Below are 19,589 nucleotides of genomic sequence, written 5' to 3'. Positions count from 1 at the left end.
TATTACTTTTATACCAGTGTTCGCTTAATGAAAATATGAAGAAGAATAAGAGGAGAATTAAGGTTGTGGAAGTAAATAGAAATAAGGAGATAGATGAGTGAATGTTATTTTGAACATTGAAAGGACAAAAATTCCAGTTTGATTCAATATTCTTGAGTTAATGTAGGCAAAGGTAAAATGAGAGAGAAGGCTCGAGTCGCAGAGTATGTGAAAGGTAGTAGAATGTTTTTAAAAAAAAATTGGAAGAGACTTGCAATGTCTGTAATGGCCCAATGGGGAGGGGGGGGGATGTATGAATTAATTTGGAGTTGTGTGTCTTGTTCCATTATTTCTTCTGAAAAGTTAGTCAATTAGGTGGATTTTCCAAGGTAAAAAGTTAAAGATTCATATGATTCTGCATATTTTTTATTATTTCATTTGCAATAAGTATACTTATAGAGATATCACAGATACTACGAAGGAAAGAAAATATATTACAACAGATAGTACAAATTGTATGGCAATTTGTAGTTGAATTTGATCTGTTCAGTCATGTGTAGAATGTCATGATACAAAATGAATCTTACAAGAAAAAACAACAACTCAAACTACTATTTGAACGAACTTGTTTTTCGTTCTTCCTAATTGAAAGTCAGGACATATCCAAATTTATTAGGGTTCTTTGAAGCATCATACTGAGTGAGTTTGAAGTTTTGGGAGGCAGATCCTTGGGAAGAATGAGTGGAATATCCTTTAGAAGATGAGGATGTTGCACTGTGAGAGGATGGTGAAGAATATGTTCCAGCAGAGGAAGTCTGTGACGAAGAGAATGCTCCTGACTGAGATGATGGTGAAGAAGAAAATGATGCAGTCTGCAATGGAGATGGTGATCTAGAAGGAGCAGGACCTTTTGATGAGGAAACTTCATTGGCTTCAAAACCAATTCCTTGTCCTGCACGGAATTGAACAGTACGACGTGTACCATCATCGTCGACTACAGTGTATGTTCCACGTACATTGCCATCAGCGTCTGCAGTCTCTGATCTTGAATACTGTTCAGAGTCAAAGGCAAAGTCATAGGAGGCATCTGCATTAGAATTAGCGAGTGGGTCAATGAATGGGACTGTGCTTACTGGGGTAATCCTACCAGTAGGCTGACCTGAAGGTGCTCCAGGGACGATGGGACCTACAGGGATATGGGATCCTTCAGCAATAAATCCTGTATCAGAACCAGCTTGATACTGGATCTGTCTTCGTTGACCATCATCAGCAACAAAGGCAAAGTTTCCATCAACATTGTTATTCCTATCACCTGCTTCTTTCCTGGAGTGACTGGATGTGTCATATTCAAAAGCATAAGTTCCATCTGGTCTCAATTCACTGCGAGTATTAGCTTCTTCAAAACGAGATCCAATTGAGGAGGAAGAGGAGCCAGAAGAGTATGTTTGGGGAGCAGAAGGTCGCCGGCCAGAGAGATTTGTAGTGGAAGAACTGAAAGAGGTAGCAGATGGAGCTCTGTAAGATGATACACCAGATGACTGAGAGGAAAGAGGTGTATTAGAAGAGGGAGGTGTTGGCAAATGATCTCCTGATGCAACGAAGCCTCTGTTCGCTCCAGCTTGATAATCAACTCTCCTGGTCACTCCATCATCAGCAATGAAAGAAAACTGTCCTTCAACATTAAGGTTAGCATCAGCAGATTCGGAACGGGAATGGTCACCAGCGTTGAAGGAGAATGCATAAGATCCATCATTATTAGGTGAGGTTTGGGAAGGAGAAAAGGCTCCACTTGAGCCTGTAACAGCAGCGTTAGAAGAGGAGGATGTGGAACCCGTAGCTGGTGATTGATAACTAATGACTGAGGAGGACGTGGGTAATGAAGATCCCGAGAATCCAGTTCTTCTGTTACCAGAGGAGAATCTATTAGCTGAAGAAGATTGTCGAGTAGCTGCTGGTGTAGATCCAGAAGATTCTGGTGTAGGAGGTGACAGTGGAAGGTCATTACCTTCTACAACAAAGCCTGTACCACGACCTGCAGTGTAAGAGTAGGTTCTTGTGATTCCATCGTCATCTGTGTAAGAATAAGATCCTCTGACATTACCACTGGCATCGCTTTGTTCTGACCGAGACTGTCCGTCTTCATTAAACTGGAAACCATAAGAAGCGTCAGCATTTCTGTTAGCCAGAGGATCAAAGAAAGGTGGGCGAGCCCTTGCAGCAGCATGGGCCTTATGGAAGTCAGGATGTGGTTGGGGGAGGTGACTCCCTGAGGGGACAAAACCACCCTCACCAGCTGTGTATTGTAGATTGACAGAATTGCCATCAGGGTCAACATAGCCAAACCTTCCATTTTGTTGACCAACTGTAGTGGACTTGGCACTCTCGAAGGCTCCTTCACCAGTGTCATGACCATACTTGTAAGTACCATCTCTGTGAAGGACAAAGTACTGGGAACGCCTTCCTGTGCCCACTTGAGGTATGTTGTAAGCGCCATCAGGTCCGGGTAAACTTAGAGTGCTAACTGCCAGAGCAGACAACACAGCCTGTGAAAGAAGAAGGCCAGCATTTATATAGAGCTTTGCACTCTTATATATCGGAAAGTAATTTGGTATGAAACAAATAAATATTTCAGATTAGTTATATGGTGTAAATCTCTCTGGGGATATTATCATATAGGTCATTTAGAAAAGAATTCATTGTTTTGATACATTTATTCATTATTGAATAACCTTACTATTATGGGATAACTTTAAGGTGTCCCTCTAGAACAGTAATTGAAAAGCAATAAAGTAATTTTCTCGATTACTATACTCAGTCTACTTTGTTAATTCTTTTGCAGTCGAATAATGATTTAAATTCTTGTGTATAAATTCACACATCAATTGCAAGGATCAATGATTACATTGTTTTAAGTTATCTCAGAACCTTAAGTGATCTTTAAAATATAGAATTATTGTCAGTCTTTGTATCCAAGTGAGGGAGATGATTTTGTCAAAGTTTAACTTAATTTATGAAATGATATTTTGGTTTTATTGAATATAATGAAAAGAATATAATGACGAGAGAGAGAGAGAGAGAGAGAGAGAGAGAGAGAGAGAGAGAGAGAGAGAGAGAGAGAGAGAGAGAGAGAGAGAGAGAGAGAGAGAGAGAGTTTATCATTACCAAGCTAATCCAGGAAGCCATTGTGAGGATGGCTGGGAGGGTGGTGTTCCTTCAAGCGGTGCTGATGGCCCAAGAGTGAGGTGAAGTTGCAAAGGATCGGATCCTTTTATACCCACAACAGAAGAGAGTCCTTCAAACGAATCAGTGTAAGAACTGGACGATGAGGGGTAGGGTGGGGGGAGATGGTATCGTCACCTGCCCAACTGCTCTACTTCCAAGGGACCCTACCCACGACCTGATGCCCTGGGGCATTTGAGGACTGGGATAGACTGTAAATTTCCATGAGAGAACTTGAATCTTTTTTTTTTATCTTGATAAGGAATTGGTTATTTCAATTCACGAAGGATTTTAGAACAATTTTCAAATTGATTTTTATATTGTTTTTATTTGGATTCTGAGACTCGTTCAAGACCATCTTCACTTTGAATGAATTATATTTGTTTCAGTTTTTTCCATTGGTTAATTGAGAGTTTGTTATATATAGTTAGTATTATTATATTGATCCTATTTGTTAAGAAATAAGTAGAAAACTTGCTCTTTCTCGTTTTAGATAGGGAATTTGCTTTTGAAGTTGTGGTATTACAAAATCTGTATTTAATATTTTATCTAAGGATTAGTGAGTATCTGGAGAATTAATATTAATGTTCCCATATTGACTTTCTAGTAACATTAAATCCAGTATCTTAATGACTTTCTTTCGTGTACTGTTCAAAATTTGGAATCTCTTCCTTCAGGCTTCAGGGATTAAGTTTGAGTAATGCTCTTCCTTCAGGCTTCAGGGATTAGTTTTGAGGAATCCTCTTCCTTCAGGCTTCAGGGATTAGGTTTGAGGAATCCTCCTCCTTCAGGCTTCAGGGATTAGGTTTGAGGAATCCTCTTTCCTTCAGCTTCAGGGATTAGGTTTGAGGAATCCTTCCTTCAGGCTTCAGGATTAGGATTGAGGAATCCTCTTCCTTCGGCTTCAGATTAGGTTTGAGGAATCCTCATTTCCTTCAGGCTTCAGGGATTAGGATTGAGGAATCCTCTTCCTTCAGGCTTCAGGTATTAGGTTTAGGAATCCTCTTCCTTCAGGCTTCAGGGATTAGGTTTGAGGAATCCTCTTTCTTCAGGCTTCAGTATTAGGTTTGAGGAATCCTCTTCCTTCAGGCTTCAGGGATTAGGTTTGAGTAATCCTCTTCCTTCAGGCTTCAGGGATTAGGTTTGAGGAACCCTCTTTCTTCAGGGCTTCAGGGATTAGGTTTGAGAATCCTCTTCCTTCAGGCTTCAGGGATTAGGTTTGAGGAATCCTCTTCTTCAGGTTCGATTAGGTTTGAGGAATCCTCTTCCCTTCAGGGATTAGGTTTGAGGAATCCTCTTCCTTCAGGGATTAGGTTTGAGGAATCCTCTTCCTTCAGGGGATTAGGTTTGAGGAACCCTCTTTCAGGGTTCAGGTATTAGGTTTGAGGAATCCTCTTCCTTCAGGCTTCAAGGATTTGGTTTGAGGAATCCTCTTTCTTCAGGCTTCAGGGATTAGGTTTGAGGAGCCCTCTTTCTTCAGGGTTCATGTATTAGGTTTGAGGAATCCTCTTCCTTCAGGCTTCAAGGATCAGGCTTGAGGAATCCTCTTCCTTCAGGCTTCAGGTATTAGGTTTGAGGAATCCTCTTCTTCAGGTTCAGGGATTAGGTTTGAGGAATCTCTTCCTTCAGGCTTCAGGGATTAGGTTTGAGGAATCCTCTTCCTTCAGGCTTCAGGGATTAGGTTTGAGGAATCCTCTTCCTTCAGGCTTCAGGGATTAGGTTTGAGGAATCCTCTTCCTTCAGGCTTCAGGGATTAGGTTTGAGGAATCCTCTTCCTTCAGGCTTCAGGGATTAGGTTTGAGGAATCCTCTTCCTTCAGGCTTCAGGGATTAGGTTTGAGGAATCCTCTTCCTTCAGGCTTCAGGATTATGTTTGAGGAATCCTCTTCCTTCAGGCTTCAGGGATTATGTTTGAGGAATCTCTTCCTTCAGGCTTCAGGGATTATGTTTGAGGAATCTCTTCTTCAGGCTTCAGGGATTATGTTTGAGGAATCTCTTCTTTCAGGCTTCAGGGATTAGGTTTGAGGAATCTCTTCCTTCAGGCTTCAGGGATTAGGTTTGAGGAATCCTCTTCCTTCAGGCTTCAGGTATTAGGTTTGAGGAATCCTCTTCCTTCAGGCTTCAGGGATTAGGTTTGAGGAATCCTCTTCCTTCAGGCTTCAGGGCTTAGGTTTGAGGAATCCTCTTCCTTCAGGCTTCAGGTATTAGGTTTGAGGAATCCTCTTCCTTCAGGCTTAGGGATTAGGTTTGAGGAATCCTCTTCCTTCAGGCTTCAGGATTAGGTTTGAGGAATCCTCTTCCTTCAGGCTTAGGGATTAGGTTTGAGGAATCCTCTTCCTTCAGGCTTCAGGATTAGGTTTGAGGAATCCTCTTCCTTCAGGCTTCAGGTATTAGGTTTGAGGAATCCTCTTCCTTCAGGCTTCAGGGATTAGGTTTGAGGAATCTCTTCCTTCAGGCTTCAGGGATTAGGTTTGAGGAATCCTCTTCCTTCAGGCTTCAGGTATTAGGTTTGAGGAATCCTCTTCCTTCAGGCTTCAGGATTAGGTTTGAGGAATCCTCTTCCTTCAGGCTTCAGGTATTAGGTTTGAGGAATCCTCTTCCTTCAGGCTTCAGGTATTAGGTTTGAGGAATCCTCTTCCTTCAGGCTTCAGGGATTAGGTTTGAGGAATCCTCTTCCTTCAGGCTTCAGGTATTAGGTTTGAGGAATCCTCTTCCTTCAGGCTTCAGGGATTAGGTTTGAGGAATCCTCTTCCTTCAGGCTTCAGGGATTAGGTTTGAGGAATCCTCTTCCTTCAGGCTTTAGGTAATAGGGTTGAGGAATCCTCTTCCTTCAGGCTTCAGGGATTATGTTTGAGGAATTCTCTTCCTTCAGGCTTCAGGGATTATGTTTGAGGAATTCTCTTCCTTCACGCTTCAGGGATTAGGTTTGAGGAATCCTCTACCTTCAGGTTTAGGGATTAGGTTTGAGGAATCCTCTTCCTTCAGGCTATAGCGATTAGGTTTGAGGAATCCTTTTCCTTTAAGATTCATGGATTAGGCAATTCGTTGTAGCTCCTTCGAGGTTCTTTGAATTATGTCGCTGAAATGAAGCAATGGATTGATTGGATCCTGTTGATTGGGAGTGCCAAGATTAAATATTTGTCATTGTAGAGGGAGTCGATACCAATATTGAATAATGAATTATTCTTCAGTGTGTTTTTGCTCTTGTTTTTGTTGTAAAACTTAGTTGTCTTGGCAAGATTCAGTCATGTTTGAAGCATCTCCTGGAAATAACAGTTGCCTCTGGCTTATTGTAGTCCCCAAGTTAGATCTTCAGTGCCCAGACTTGAGTATGATGTTTAGGTAAAATCTATGATGCCTCTGAAAGTTCTGTTGGGTCTAAGCGAGGTTATTGTGTCTAGGCAATATTTGAAGTGCTTAATGAAGGTATATAGTGCTTGGTCAATATTTCTGGTTCTTAGGCAAGATCCTTAGTGTTTAGACAAGGTCTGCGGTGTTTAGGCAAGAAATATGGTGTGTAAGTAAAATATTTTAGTGTAAATGCAAGACTCTCCAGCAAGATTTCTGTTTAATAGGCAAGGTCTGCGATCATTAAGAGGATATGTTGTGCCAAGAAAAGTTTTTGTGATGTGTAATAAAGATCTTTGATGCCTTGGTAAGATATCTATTGCCTTGGTAAGATCTGATGGGCATAGGCAAGACCCTATTGTACAAAGGCAGGATGTATAATGGCTAGACAATATCTAATATACTTAGACAATTTCGTCGGTGTTTAGATAAGATCAAATGTGACTGGCTGTTATCAAAACCACCAGAGAGAGAGAGAGAGAGAGAGAGAGAGAGAGAGAGAGAGAGAGAGAGAGAGAGAGAGAGAGAGAGAGAGAGAGAGAGAGAGAGCACTTTGGCATGTTACATTACATTCATAATGAATAAACAATATCTGTTATATGTTGTTGACATTTGTTTCGAATCACTTTATTACATGACTTCATCAGGACTGCATTAGTTGACTAATAGAATTACACTTTAATATAGTGTGGAAAATATTAAGTTACAAAAATATTTGAATAGTCCAAAATACATTAACAACAATAACAAGTAGAGATTTCTGACCTTCGCCAAAGGTTATATGGAGTCGTCCATGGCTTAAGATCTATCTGTTGTGGGACTTTCGTCGAAATTTGTCAATATGTTTTGACGTTATCTTTAAAATGCAAATCCGAATTTAGAATCCAGATCTGGATCCGGTTCATCTCCAAAATTTTATTGGATCGTCCATGACCTAATAACTATCTGTGGCGACAATTTTGTCAAAATCTGTCTAATAGTTTTGACGTTATCTTTAAAATTGCGAAAAAGGGAAATTTGAATCTGGAATCTGTATCCCGATCATCTTCAAAATTGAAAAGGGTTGTCTACGAACTAAGATATATCTGTCGGGAAAATTTCGTCAAATTCCATCAAGTAGTTTTAATGTAATCCAGTTTATAGCCCCAGTGGCAAATATATAAATGAATAAAGTAGAATCCGAAACCGGATCATATCCAAAATTTAATGTGGTCTTCCGTAACCTAAGCTTTATCTGTGGTGAAAATCCCATCAAAATCCGTCAAGTAATTTTGATGTTATTTTTAAGATGACGAGAAATGCAAATCCAGATCGGCAATCCGGATCCGGATCATCTCTAAATTCTCTTAGGGGCATCCAGGACTAAAGATCTATCTGTGGTGAAGATTTCGTCAAAATCCATCAAGAACATTTGACGTAATCCTGTTCACAGACACTAATACAGACAAATAAACCGACTTGATTGCATAATCTCCTTAGCAGGGGTAAAATTTGCTAAAATAAATTTTGTAGATTCTTTTAAATGAAAAACATTGAGATCATATTTGAAATACTTGAGAGATTTTTCATAATACTTTATGGAATTCCATGACAACTCTCACAAGACCTCCCCCTCGTCAACGCAGCTTTAGAATTCATCTTTGCAATGGGATTAATTTTGGTTCTTGAGGAAAGTGTTCTCTTGTTCAAAGGAGACTAAATCTGGAAGCTTTCTCGGTCCCTGATAGATTTATATTTTCGAATTGCATTGATCTCAAATTCAATTCCTTTTGGAGCTGTGACTTTCCTTATGACAAATTGTGGTCACGATGTTCCAACATTTTCTTTACTATGAAGTAATTTCGGCATGCCCTTTCTCTTGTTTTTCTGACATAGCTCAAAATTCCACTATTGCAGAGTTTTCAAAGTTGGTCTTGCTTGTGCAACACACCCTAGACTAATGCTTACTGGCCCCCTCTGAATTTGTAGATATGAAGACTAGGTTGGTCCCTGATGACAATTCCTGTGGAACGGCATCCCTGCCCAAAACAGCTTGAAGTTTCGTGGTTCCAGCATTCTCTCATAGGTGAAGCCTCTATCCTCTGGTAGTTCTGAAACCTGTACTTGGCTATGCTACTTCTAATGAATAGACAATATTGATGTGTGTATTCATATAAATCTGTACAGATAATTTCATTGGTGGTTTCAAAATCTTCCAGTCTCCTGGTATCTGCAAGGTTGTAGTGTTTAGGTCACTAGCCCTCCTTTCGTGATAGCTGTAGCCGGGATCAACTGCAGTCCCAAAGATTCTCATCTTCAGCTTTGAACTACATTTTTGTGGTGCCTATGCTCCCATCTTTGTTTTGCGTGTAGTGGTATCACCATGTATCCGATGGATGTAAATGAAGTGCAATGATCCATGTATGTTTATATTTACATTTGAATTTAAAGGTAAAATTCTTATGAAAAAAAGAATTGAATCGTTTAATATTACTTGTATACCAGAGTTTGCTTGAGGAAAAGATGGAAAGGAATAAGAGGAGAATTAAGGTTGTGAAAGTAAATATAAATAAGGAGATAGATGATTGAATGTTATTTTGAACATTGAAAGGACAAAAAGTCCATTTTGATTTGACATTCTCGAGTTAATGCAAAGGATAGTAAAATGTGGGAGAAGGCTCGAGTCGCAGAGTATGTGAAAGGTAGCAGTATGTTTTCGAAAAAAAATGAAGAGACTTGCAATGTATGTAATAGCCAAAAGTAGGGAATTTATAAATTAATTGTTGACTTTTGTGCCGTGTTTCGTTGTTCCCTCTGAGAATATAGTTGATTAGGCAGTTTTTTCAAGGTAAAAGTAAAAGATTCTTATGATTCTGCATATTTTTTTATTATTTCATTTGCAATAACTATACTTATAGTGGTATCACAGATACTATGAAGTAAAGAAAATATAATACAAAAGATAGAACAGATTCTATGGCAATTTGAATAACAACATCCAAAATGATTCTTATAAAAAAAAAACTCAAACTACCAATTGAAGTCTTGTATTTAGTTCTTCCTAATTGAAAGTCAGGACATACCCAAATTTATTAGGGTTCTTTGAAGCATCATACTGAGTGAGTTTGAAGTTTTGAGAGGCAGATCCTTGGGAAGAATGAGTGGAATATCCTTTAGAAGATGATGATGTTGCACTGTGAGAGGATGGTGAAGCATATGTTCCAGCTGAGGAAGTTTGTGACGAAGAGAATGCTCCCGACTGAGAGGATGGTGAGGAAGAAAATGATGCAGCCTGCGAAGGAGATGGTGATCTAGAAGGAGCAGGACCTTTTGATGAGGAAACTTCATTGGCTTCAAAACCAATTCCTTGTCCTGCACGGAATTGAACAGTACGACGTGTACCATCATCGTCGACTACAGTGTATGTTCCACGTACATTGCCATCAGCGTCTGCAGTCTCTGATCTTGAATAGTGTTCAGAGTCAAAGGCAAAGTTATAGGAGGCATCTGCATTAGAATTAGCGAGTGGGTCAATGAATGGGACTGTGCTTACTGGAGTAATCCTACCAGTAGGCTGACCTGAAGGTGCTCCAGGGACGATAGGACCTACAGGTATATGGGATCCTTCAGCAATAAATCCCGTATCAGAACCAGCTTGATATTGGATCTCTCTTCGTTGACCATCATCAGCAACAAAGGCAAAGTTTCCATCAACATTGTTATTCCTATCACCTGCTTCTTTCCTGGAGTGACTGGATGTGTCATATTCAAAAGCATAAGTTCCATCTGGTCTCAATTCACCGCGAGTATTAGCTTCCTCAAAACGAGATCCAATTGAGGAGGAAGAGGAGCCAGAAGAATATGTTTGGGGAGCAGAAGGTCGCCGACCAGAGAGATTTGTAGTGGAAGAACTGAAAGGGGTAGCAGATGGAGCTCTGTAAGATGATACACCAGATGACTGAGAGGAAAGAGGGGTATTAGAAGAGGGAGGTGTTGGCAAATGATCTCCTGATGCAACGAAGCCTCTGTTCGCTCCAGCTTGATAATCAACTCTCCTGGTCACTCCATCATCAGCAATGAAAGAAAACTGTCCTTCAACATTAAGGTTAGCATCAGCAGATTCGGAACGGGAATGGTCACCAGCGTTGAAGGAGAATGCATAAGATCCATCATTATTAGATGAGGTTTGGGAAGGAGAAAAGGCTCCCTTGAGCCTGTAACAGCAGCACTAGAAGAGGATGATGATGTGGAACCCGTAGCTGGTGATTGATAACCAATGACTGAGGAGGAGGTTGGTGATGAAGATCCCGAGAATCCAGTTCTTCTGTTACCAGAGGAAAATCTATTAGCTGAAGAAGATTGTCGAGTAGCTGCTGGTGTAGATCCAGAAGATTCTGGTGTAGGAGGTGACAGTGGAAGGTCATTACCTTCTACAACAAAGCCTGTACCACGACCTGCAGTGTAAGAGTAGGTTCTTGTGATTCCATCGTCATCTGTGTAAGAATAAGATCCTCTGACATTGCCACTGGCATCGCTTTGTTCTGACCGAGACTGTCCGTCTTCAGCAAACTGGAAACCATAAGAAGCGTCAGCATTTCTGTTAGCCAGAGGATCAGAGAAAGGTGGGCGAGCCCTTGCAGCAGCATGGGCCTTATGGAAGTCAGGATGTGGTTGGGGGAGGTGACTCCCTGATGGCACAAAACCACCCTCACCAGCTGTGTATTGTAGATTGACAGAATTGCCATCAGGGTCAACATAGCCAAACCTTCCATTTTGTTGACCAACTGTGGTGGACTTGGCACTCTCGAAGGCTCCTTCACCAGTGTCATGACCATACTTGTAAGTACCATCTCTGTGAAGGACAAAGTACTGGGAACGCCTTCCTGTGCCCACTTGAGGTATGTTGTAAGCGCCATCAGGTCCGGGCAAACTTAGAGTGCTAACTGCCAGAGCAGACAACACAACCTGTGAAAGAAGAAAGACAGCATTTATATAGAGCTTTGCATTCTTAAACACGGGAAAGTAATTTGGTATGAAACAAATGAATGCTTCAGATAATTTATACGGTGGAAAACACTTACTGCCATTAGTGCTATTATCATATAGATCAATAATTATTGAATATCCACATTATGTAACAAATGATTATCTTTGGTTATATACAGTACATGGCGTAAAAGTCTTAGTGCCATTAGTGGTATCATCTTATAGGTATCATTATTAAATATTCCATTGAAAAATAATCTTAATGTTATTGGTATCTTTAAGGGGTCCCCTAAATCAGTAAGCTAAAAGTAATAAAATAATCTACCCTATTACTACACTCACTCTACGCCTTTCATTCTTCAGCAGCTGATTAATGAAGGAAATCACTTTACATGAATAATCACAGACAAAGGGAGCAATAAGAAATGCATACATAGTTTCCAGTTAACCCAGAACGTTAAGTTATAGAATTGTTGTAAGTCTTTGTATTCAAGTGATGGAGATGATATTGTCAAAGTTTAACTTGATTTCTAACCTTATCTCTTTTTGTAGTTTTTCGGAATATAAGAATATAATGATGGTTATCATAAGATGAGAGAGAGAGAGAGAGAGAGAGAGAGAGAGAGAGAGAGAGAGAGAGAGAGAGAGAGAGATCCAAGTGTTATCATTACCAAGCTAATCCAGGAAGCCATTGTGAGGATGGCTGGGAGGGCGGTGTTCCTTCGGGCAATGCTGATGGCCCAAGAGTGAGCTGAAGTTGCAAAGGATCGGGTCCTTTTATACTCACGAGACAAGAGTGTCCCTCAAACGGAATCAGTGCAAGAACTGGATGGGGAGGGGCTTGTGGGGGTGGGGGTGGGGGGGGGGGGGGTTGTTATAAGGCATAGCCATCTGCCCATCTGCTCTTCATCCAAGGCAGGTCCCTACCCACCACCTGATGCACTCGTGAACTGGAAGTGATTGTAAATTTCCATGACAAACTGACTTCATTTTTTTTTTTATTATCTTGATTTCGATTCATGGTGGACTTTAAGAATGCTTTTTAAAACCATATTTATTTTAAGTAAATTCTATTCGTTTGTTTTTTATTTGGTTACAGGAAGGCTTCTTATATATAGTTTAGTGTTATTGAACTGGTCGTATTTTTAAGTCATGTTAAGGAAACCAGATGAAAATATTTTCTTGGTCGTTTGAGGACAGGAATTTGCCATTGAAATGTTGCAATGTAAATTACGGAATAAATATCATAAGAAAAGATTAGTGAATCTTAGGATATGATGAAGAGTCAATGCTATTCTTCCCATATTGGCTTTCTAATAACGAGAAATACAGTATCTTAATTACTGTGTTTAGTGAATGTTTCTTTCCATCTACTGTTGAACTTTGGAACCTTCTTCCTTCAGGCTTCATTGATTAGATTTAGTAAATCGTTGGAAGTCCTTTGATCTTTGACTTAGAATTGCTGAGATTTATGAGATAGATCGTGTTGGTGGAATCGATTTCTAATTGTGAATGGATAAGTCTTTCGTGCGTTTTTGCTAATATTATTTGTACAGCTTAGTTGTCTTGCCGAGACCCAATCGTGTTTAAAGCATCTCTTGAAAATCACTGAGGCTTTTTGCGTTTTTTAAAGTTCCTAGGTAAGATCTACTGTGTTCAGGCATGATTATGGTACCTATGTACATTCTATGGTGCCTAGGAAAGATCTGTGGTGCCTTATGAGGAGATGCTGTGCTTGAGCAAGATAATTGATGCTGAGGCAAGAGATAAGGTGTGTATACAACATATTTTAGAGTAAGTGCAAGACTCCCCAGCAAGATCTCTTTTGAATAGGCAAGGTCTGTGATCTTTGACAAGATATGTTGTGCGTAGGCAATTTTTTTGTGATGTGTAGTATAGATCTTTGGTGCCTTGATAAGATATTTGATACTTAGGAAAGATATATTGTGCTTAGGTAAGATATGATTATTATTATTATTAGTCTTATTATTACTTGCTAAGGTACAACCCTAGTTGGAAAAGCAGGATGCTATAAGCCCACGGGTCCCACCTGGAAAGTAGCCTAGTTAGGAAAGGAAAGAAGAAAAACAAATATTTTAAGAGGAACAACATTAAATTAAATATCTCCTGTATAAACTATAAAAACTTTAACAAAACAAGAGGAAGAGAAACAATATAAAATAGTGTGCTCGAGTGTACCCTCAAGCAAGAGAGTTTAGGACTTAGGCAAGACCTAACGTACACAGGCATATTATATAATGGCTAGACAATATCTAATATGCTTAGGTAATTTCGGCAGTGTTTAGGTAAAATCAAATGCGACCGAGTTATCAAGACCTGTCCATCCAATCTCCTTGAAGTTGAGAGAGAGAGAGAGAGAGAGAGAGAGAGAGAGAGAGAGAGAGAGAGCACTGGCATTGCATGCTACTTTACTTTTTAAGGAATAGACAATATCTTAGTGTCCTCAAAAATCAGAGACAGTATCTCTCCTGAGAAACTGAGCCCAAGTTAGTTTTCAAGATAACAGGAGAACTGCATTTATGTTTTTCTATTTATTATTTGGTGATGAGACTTGTTTCGAATCGCTTTTTGACATGGCTCTTCATCAGGACTCCATTGGTTGACTGATAGAATTACGATTTAATATACTCTTGAAAATTTCAAGTTATGTAAATGTTTGGATAGCCTAAATTACATTAAAAATTGATGAATTAAATGTTTTAAATTCATTGAAATGAAAAATCTTAAGATAATTTTAAAATACTAAATTTTTCATACGATCATAGAATTCCATGGCAATACTTATGAGCCTTCGTCCTGGTTGAAGAACGTTAAAATTCAGTTTTGCAACAGGATTGATGTCGGTTCTTGAGGAAAGTCTTCTCTAGTTCAAAGCAGGCTAAATTCTGAGGCTTTCTCTTCTTCTTCCCCAACGTTATTCCTACATTAAGGGGTCGGGTGCCTGCGGCGCCCTCTCCAATGCCTTCTATTAAAGGCAGCCTCTTCTACCAAACCTCTTCTCTCCATATTATCATTCACCTAATCACGCCATCTACTTCTCTGCCTCCCTCTTGATCTTCTCTCCCTAACAGTTTCCCCCCACGTCCTCCTCACTCCCTCCCGACCATCCACCCTCAACAGGTGCCTACACCATCTCAGTCATGACATTCTAATCATCTCTGTAATCTTTACTACACCTGTCATTCCTAGTTCATCATTTTCCAACCTTTCAAGCTGTGGTATCCACCTCAGCATTCTCATCTCTTTTGTCAATCTTTGCTTCCTCTTTTCGTCATAAAGCCCAAGTTTCTGATCCAATCATTAACACTGATGTTATTACTGTGCTGTAGATGTTGACTTCTACCTTCATTTGCATTTTCTTATTACATACCACTCCTGCTACCTCCTCCAATTTCTCCATGCTGCTTTTCTCCTATTCTCAACTTTGCCCTAACATCCTCCCTCCTGATTTATAGAAGACCCCAAGTTTTATAACTGCTACGCTACTTTCATGTATGGCTATCCTGTCCCTACCTTCCTTGGTGCTCACCATAGCTTCAGTTTTATCCACATTTACCCTCACGTCACCCCTTTCCAAAATTTCTTGCCATTCTACCAACCTTCTCTGTAATTCTTATTAATTTTCAGCAGTAATAACCAAATCATCTGTATATAGCAACTTCCATAACTTTTCCTCTCTGATCCCTTTACTTAACACATCCGAGACCAACACAAATAAAAACGGGCTTAATGTTGACCCCTGGTGTAATCCAACACTAACTTCAAAGGTTTCTGTTTCTCCAACAGCTGTTATTACTAATGTCCTTGTTGTTTTGTATATCATCTCTTCCATTCTAACCACCTTCTTTGGGACTTTCCTCTACCTCAAGCACCAAAACAACACTTCTCATGGTATTCTATCATAAGCCTTCTGTAAATCTACAAAAACAGAAGACCTTCTGGTTTCCCTTTAGTCTCTTTTCCTGTCCCTGCCTTACTATAAAGATGGCATCCACAGTCCCTCTCCTCCTCATGAATTCATAAGGCTATTTCACAATCTTTACAATCTCTCATGAAGTACCCTCTCTAAATCGTGAGGATTTCTCGCTCACTCATATATATAGATATGTGAACTACATTGAGCTCTTATTAAATTCCTTTTTGGAGCAGCACCTTTCCTTATGACAAATTGTGGTCTCAATGTTCCAACATTTTCTTTACAATGCTCTTTCTCTTGTTTTTCCAATAAAGTTTAAAATTCCACTAATGCAGTTTTCAAAGCTGGTCTCACTTGTGCAACGCAACTTAGACTGTGAGGCTAACTTGCTTCTCAGTATTTATAGATTTGAAGACTACATTGGTCCCTGATTCTAGTTCACGTGGACCGGCATCCCTGCTGAAAACTGCTTGAAGTCTCGTGGCTCTAGCATTCTCTCACAGGAGAAGCATCTGGACTTCCATCCAGGATATCAATGCCCTGGTAGTTCTAAAACCTGTACTTGGATATGTTACTTAGCATTCATAAGGAATAGACAATATTGATGTGTGTATTTATATGAATTTCATTGGTGGTTGTCTCGAAATTTTTCAGTTTCCTGGTATCTGCAAGATTGTAGTGTTTAGGTCACTGGCCCTCCTTTCGTGATAGCTGTAGCCGGGATCAACTGCAGTCCCAAAGGTTCTCAGCTTCAGCTCTGAACTACATGGTTGTGGTGCCTATGCTCCCATCTGTGTTTTGTGTGTGGTGGTATTGCCATGTGCCAGTGGATCTTGTAGTTGCCAATGGATGCAAATGAAGTGCAATGATCCATGTATGTTTATATTTGTATTTGAATTAAAAGATAAAATTCTTATGAAATAAAAAGAATTGAATAATTTAATATTACTTTTATACCAGTGTTCGCTTAATGAAAAGATGAAGAAGAATAAGAGAAGAATTAAGGTTGTGGAAGTAAATAGAAATAAGGAGATAGATGAGTGAATGTTATTTTGAACATTGAAAGGACAAAAATTCCAGTTTGATTCAATATTCTTGAGTTAATGTAGGCAAAGGTAAAATGAGAGAGAAGGCTCGAGTCGCAGAGTATGTGAAAGGTGGCAGAATGTTTTTAAAAAAAAATTGGAAGAGACTTGCAATGTCTGTAATGGCCCAATGGGGGGGGGGGGGGGGATGTATGAATTAATTTGGAGTTGTGTGTCTTGTTCCATTATTTCTTCTGAAAAGTTAGTCAATTAGGTGGATTTTCCAAGGTAAAAAGTTAAAGATTCATATGATTCTGCATATTTTTTATTATTTCATTTGCAATAAGTATACTTATAGAGATATCACAGATACTACGAAGGAAAGAAAATATATTACAACAGATAGTACAAATTGTATGGCAATTTGTAGTTGAATTTGATCTGTTCAGTCATGTGTAGAATGTCATGATACAAAATGAATCTTACAAGAAAAAATAACAACTCAAACTACCATTTGAACGAACTTGTTTTTGGTTCTTCCTAATTGAAAGTCAGGACATACCCAAATTTATTAGGGTTCTTTGAAGCATCATACTGAGTGAGTTTGAAGTTTTGGGAGGCAGATCCTTGGGAAGAATGAGTGGAATATCCTTTAGAAGATGAGGATGTTGCACTGTGAGAGGATGGTGAAGAATATGTTCCAGCAGAGGAAGTCTGTGACGAAGAGAATGCTCCTGACTGAGATGATGGTGAAGAAGAAAATGATGCAGTCTGCGATGGAGATGGTGATCTAGAAGGAGCAGGACCTTTTGATGAGGAAACTTCATTGGCTTCAAAACCAATTCCTTGTCCTGCACGGAATTGAACAGTACGACGTGTACCATCATCGTCGACTACAGTGTATGTTCCACGTACATTGCCATCAGCGTCTGCAGTCTCTGATCTTGAATACTGTTCAGAGTCAAAGGCAAAGTCATAGGAGGCATCTGCATTAGAATTAGCGAGTGGGTCAATGAATGGGACTGTGCTTACTGGGGTAATCCTACCAGTAGGCTGACCTGAAGGTGCTCCAGGGACGATGGGACCTACAGGGATATGGGATCCTTCAGCAATAAATCCTGTATCAGAACCAGCTTGATACTGGATCTGTCTTCGTTGACCATCATCAGCTACAAAGGCAAAGTTTCCATCAACATTGTTATTCCTATCACCTGCTTCTTTCCTGGAGTGACTGGATGTGTCATATTCAAAAGCATAAGTTCCATCTGGTCTCAATTCACTGCGAGTATTAGCTTCTTCAAAACGAGATCCAATTGAGGAGGAAGAGGAGCCAGAAGAGTATGTTTGGGGAGCAGAAGGTCGCCGGCCAGAGAGATTTGTAGTGGAAGAACTGAAAGAAGTAGCAGATGGAGCTCTGTAAGATGATACACCAGATGACTGAGAGGAAAGAGGTGTATTAGAAGAGGGAGGTGTTGGCAAATGATCTCCTGATGCAACGAAGCCTCTGTTCGCTCCAGCTTGATAATCAACTCTCCTGGTCACTCCATCATCAGCAATGAAAGAAAACTGTCCTTCAACATTAAGGTTAGCATCAGCAGATTCGGAACGGGAATGGTCACCAGCGTTGAAGGAGAATGCATAAGATCCATCATTATTAGGTGAGGTTTGGGAAGGAGAAAAGGCTCCACTTGAGCCTGTAACAGCAGCGTTAGAAGAGGAGGATGTGGAACCCGTAGCTGGTGATTGATAACTAATGACTGAGGAGGACGTGGGTAATGAAGATCCCGAGAATCCAGTTCTTCTGTTACCAGAGGAGAATCTATTAGCTGAAGAAGATTGTCGAGTAGCTGCTGGTGTAGATCCAGAAGATTCTGGTGTAGGAGGTGACAGTGGAAGGTCATTACCTTCTACAACAAAGCCTGTACCACGACCTGCAGTGTAAGAGTAGGTTCTTGTGATTCCATCGTCATCTGTGTAAGAATAAGATCCTCTGACATTACCACTGGCATCGCTTTGTTCTGACCGAGACTGTCCGTCTTCATTAAACTGGAAACCATAAGAAGCGTCAGCATTTCTGTTAGCCAGAGGATCAAAGAAAGGTGGGCGAGCCCTTGCAGCAGCATGGGCCTTATGGAAGTCAGGATGTGGTTGGGGGAGGTGACTCCCTGAGGGGACAAAACCACCCTCACCAGCTGTGTATTGTAGATTGACAGAATTGCCATCAGGGTCAACATAGCCAAACCTTCCATTTTGTTGACCAACTGTAGTGGACTTGGCACTCTCGAAGGCTCCTTCACCAGTGTCATGACCATACTTGTAAGTACCATCTCTGTGAAGGACAAAGTACTGGGAACGCCTTCCTGTGCCCACTTGAGGTATGTTGTAAGCGCCATCAGGTCCGGGTAAACTTAGAGTGCTAACTGCCAGAGCAGACAACACAGCCTGTGAAAGAAGAAGGCCAGCATTTATATAGAGCTTTGCACTCTTATATATCGGAAAGTAATTTGGTATGAAACAAATAAATATTTCAGATTAGTTATATGGTGTAAATCTCTCTGGGGATATTATCATATAGGTCATTCAGAAAAGAATTCATTGTTTTGATACATTTATTCATTATTGAATAACCTTACTATTATGGGATAACTTTAAGGTGTCCCTCTAGAACAGTAATTGAAAAGCAATAAAGTAATTTTCTCGATTACTATACTCAGTCTACTTTGTTAATTCTTTTGCAGTCGAATAATGATTTAAATTCTTGTGTATAAATTCACACATCAATTGCAAGGATCAATGATTACATTGTTTTAAGTTATCTCAGAACCTTAAGTGATCTTTAAAATATAGAATTATTGTCAGTCTTTGTATCCAAGTGAGGGAGATGATTTTGTCAAAGTTTAACTTAATTTATGAAATGATATTTTGGTTTTATTGAATATAATGAAAAGAATATAATGACGAGAGAGAGAGAGAGAGAGAGAGAGAGAGAGAGAGAGAGAGAGAGAGAGAGAGAGAGAGAGAGAGAGAGAGAGTTTATCATTACCAAGCTAATCCAGGAAGCCATTGTGAGGATGGCTGGGAGGGTGGTGTTCCTTCAAGCGACGCTGATGGCCCAAG

At 39.9% G+C, this 19,589-nt stretch overlaps 2 protein-coding genes and 1 pseudogene across 2 annotated transcripts; all 3 read right to left on the bottom strand.

The window, feature by feature from the left end:
- Positions 1-620: 620 nt before the first annotated feature.
- LOC137642830 (sericin 1-like) lies at positions 621-3,209 on the bottom strand. The gene is made up of 2 exons (XM_068375718.1): positions 3,142-3,209; positions 621-2,522 (listed from the first exon to the last, which is right to left on the bottom strand). The coding sequence occupies exons 1-2, from the start codon at positions 3,160-3,162 to the stop codon at positions 621-623; spliced, it is 1,923 nt and encodes a 640-aa protein (XP_068231819.1). The 5' UTR covers positions 3,163-3,209.
- A 6,262-nt stretch (positions 3,210-9,471) lies between these two features.
- On the bottom strand, positions 9,472-12,284 carry LOC137642824 (sericin 1-like; annotated as a pseudogene).
- A 4,508-nt stretch (positions 12,285-16,792) lies between these two features.
- On the bottom strand, positions 16,793-19,589 carry LOC137642821 (sericin 1-like). The gene is made up of 2 exons (XM_068375714.1): positions 19,516-19,589; positions 16,793-18,914 (listed from the first exon to the last, which is right to left on the bottom strand). The coding sequence occupies exons 1-2, from the start codon at positions 19,534-19,536 to the stop codon at positions 17,013-17,015; spliced, it is 1,923 nt and encodes a 640-aa protein (XP_068231815.1). The 5' UTR covers positions 19,537-19,589; the 3' UTR covers positions 16,793-17,012.

Source organism: Palaemon carinicauda, chromosome 1 (genome assembly GCF_036898095.1).
Source record: "Palaemon carinicauda isolate YSFRI2023 chromosome 1, ASM3689809v2, whole genome shotgun sequence".
NCBI classification, from domain to species: Eukaryota; Metazoa; Arthropoda; class Malacostraca; order Decapoda; family Palaemonidae; genus Palaemon; species Palaemon carinicauda.
The sequence above is the reverse complement of the archived record's forward strand: the minus strand, read 5'-3'. Positions and strand labels throughout refer to the sequence as shown.

What these genes read in the sequence shown, in the direction of transcription:
- LOC137642821 (XM_068375714.1), bottom strand. Translation starts at nt 19,536, where the DNA reads ATGGCTTCCTGGATTAGCTTG. An exon ending in TGGCTTCCTGGATTAGCTTG is followed by an intron (nt 18,915 to 19,515) that starts GTAATGATAAAC and finishes CTTCTTTCACAG; the next exon opens with GCTGTGTTGTCTGCTCTGGC.
- LOC137642830 (XM_068375718.1), bottom strand. Translation starts at nt 3,162, where the DNA reads ATGGCTTCCTGGATTAGCTTG. An exon ending in TGGCTTCCTGGATTAGCTTG is followed by an intron (nt 2,523 to 3,141) that starts GTAATGATAAAC and finishes CTTCTTTCACAG; the next exon opens with GCTGTGTTGTCTGCTCTGGC.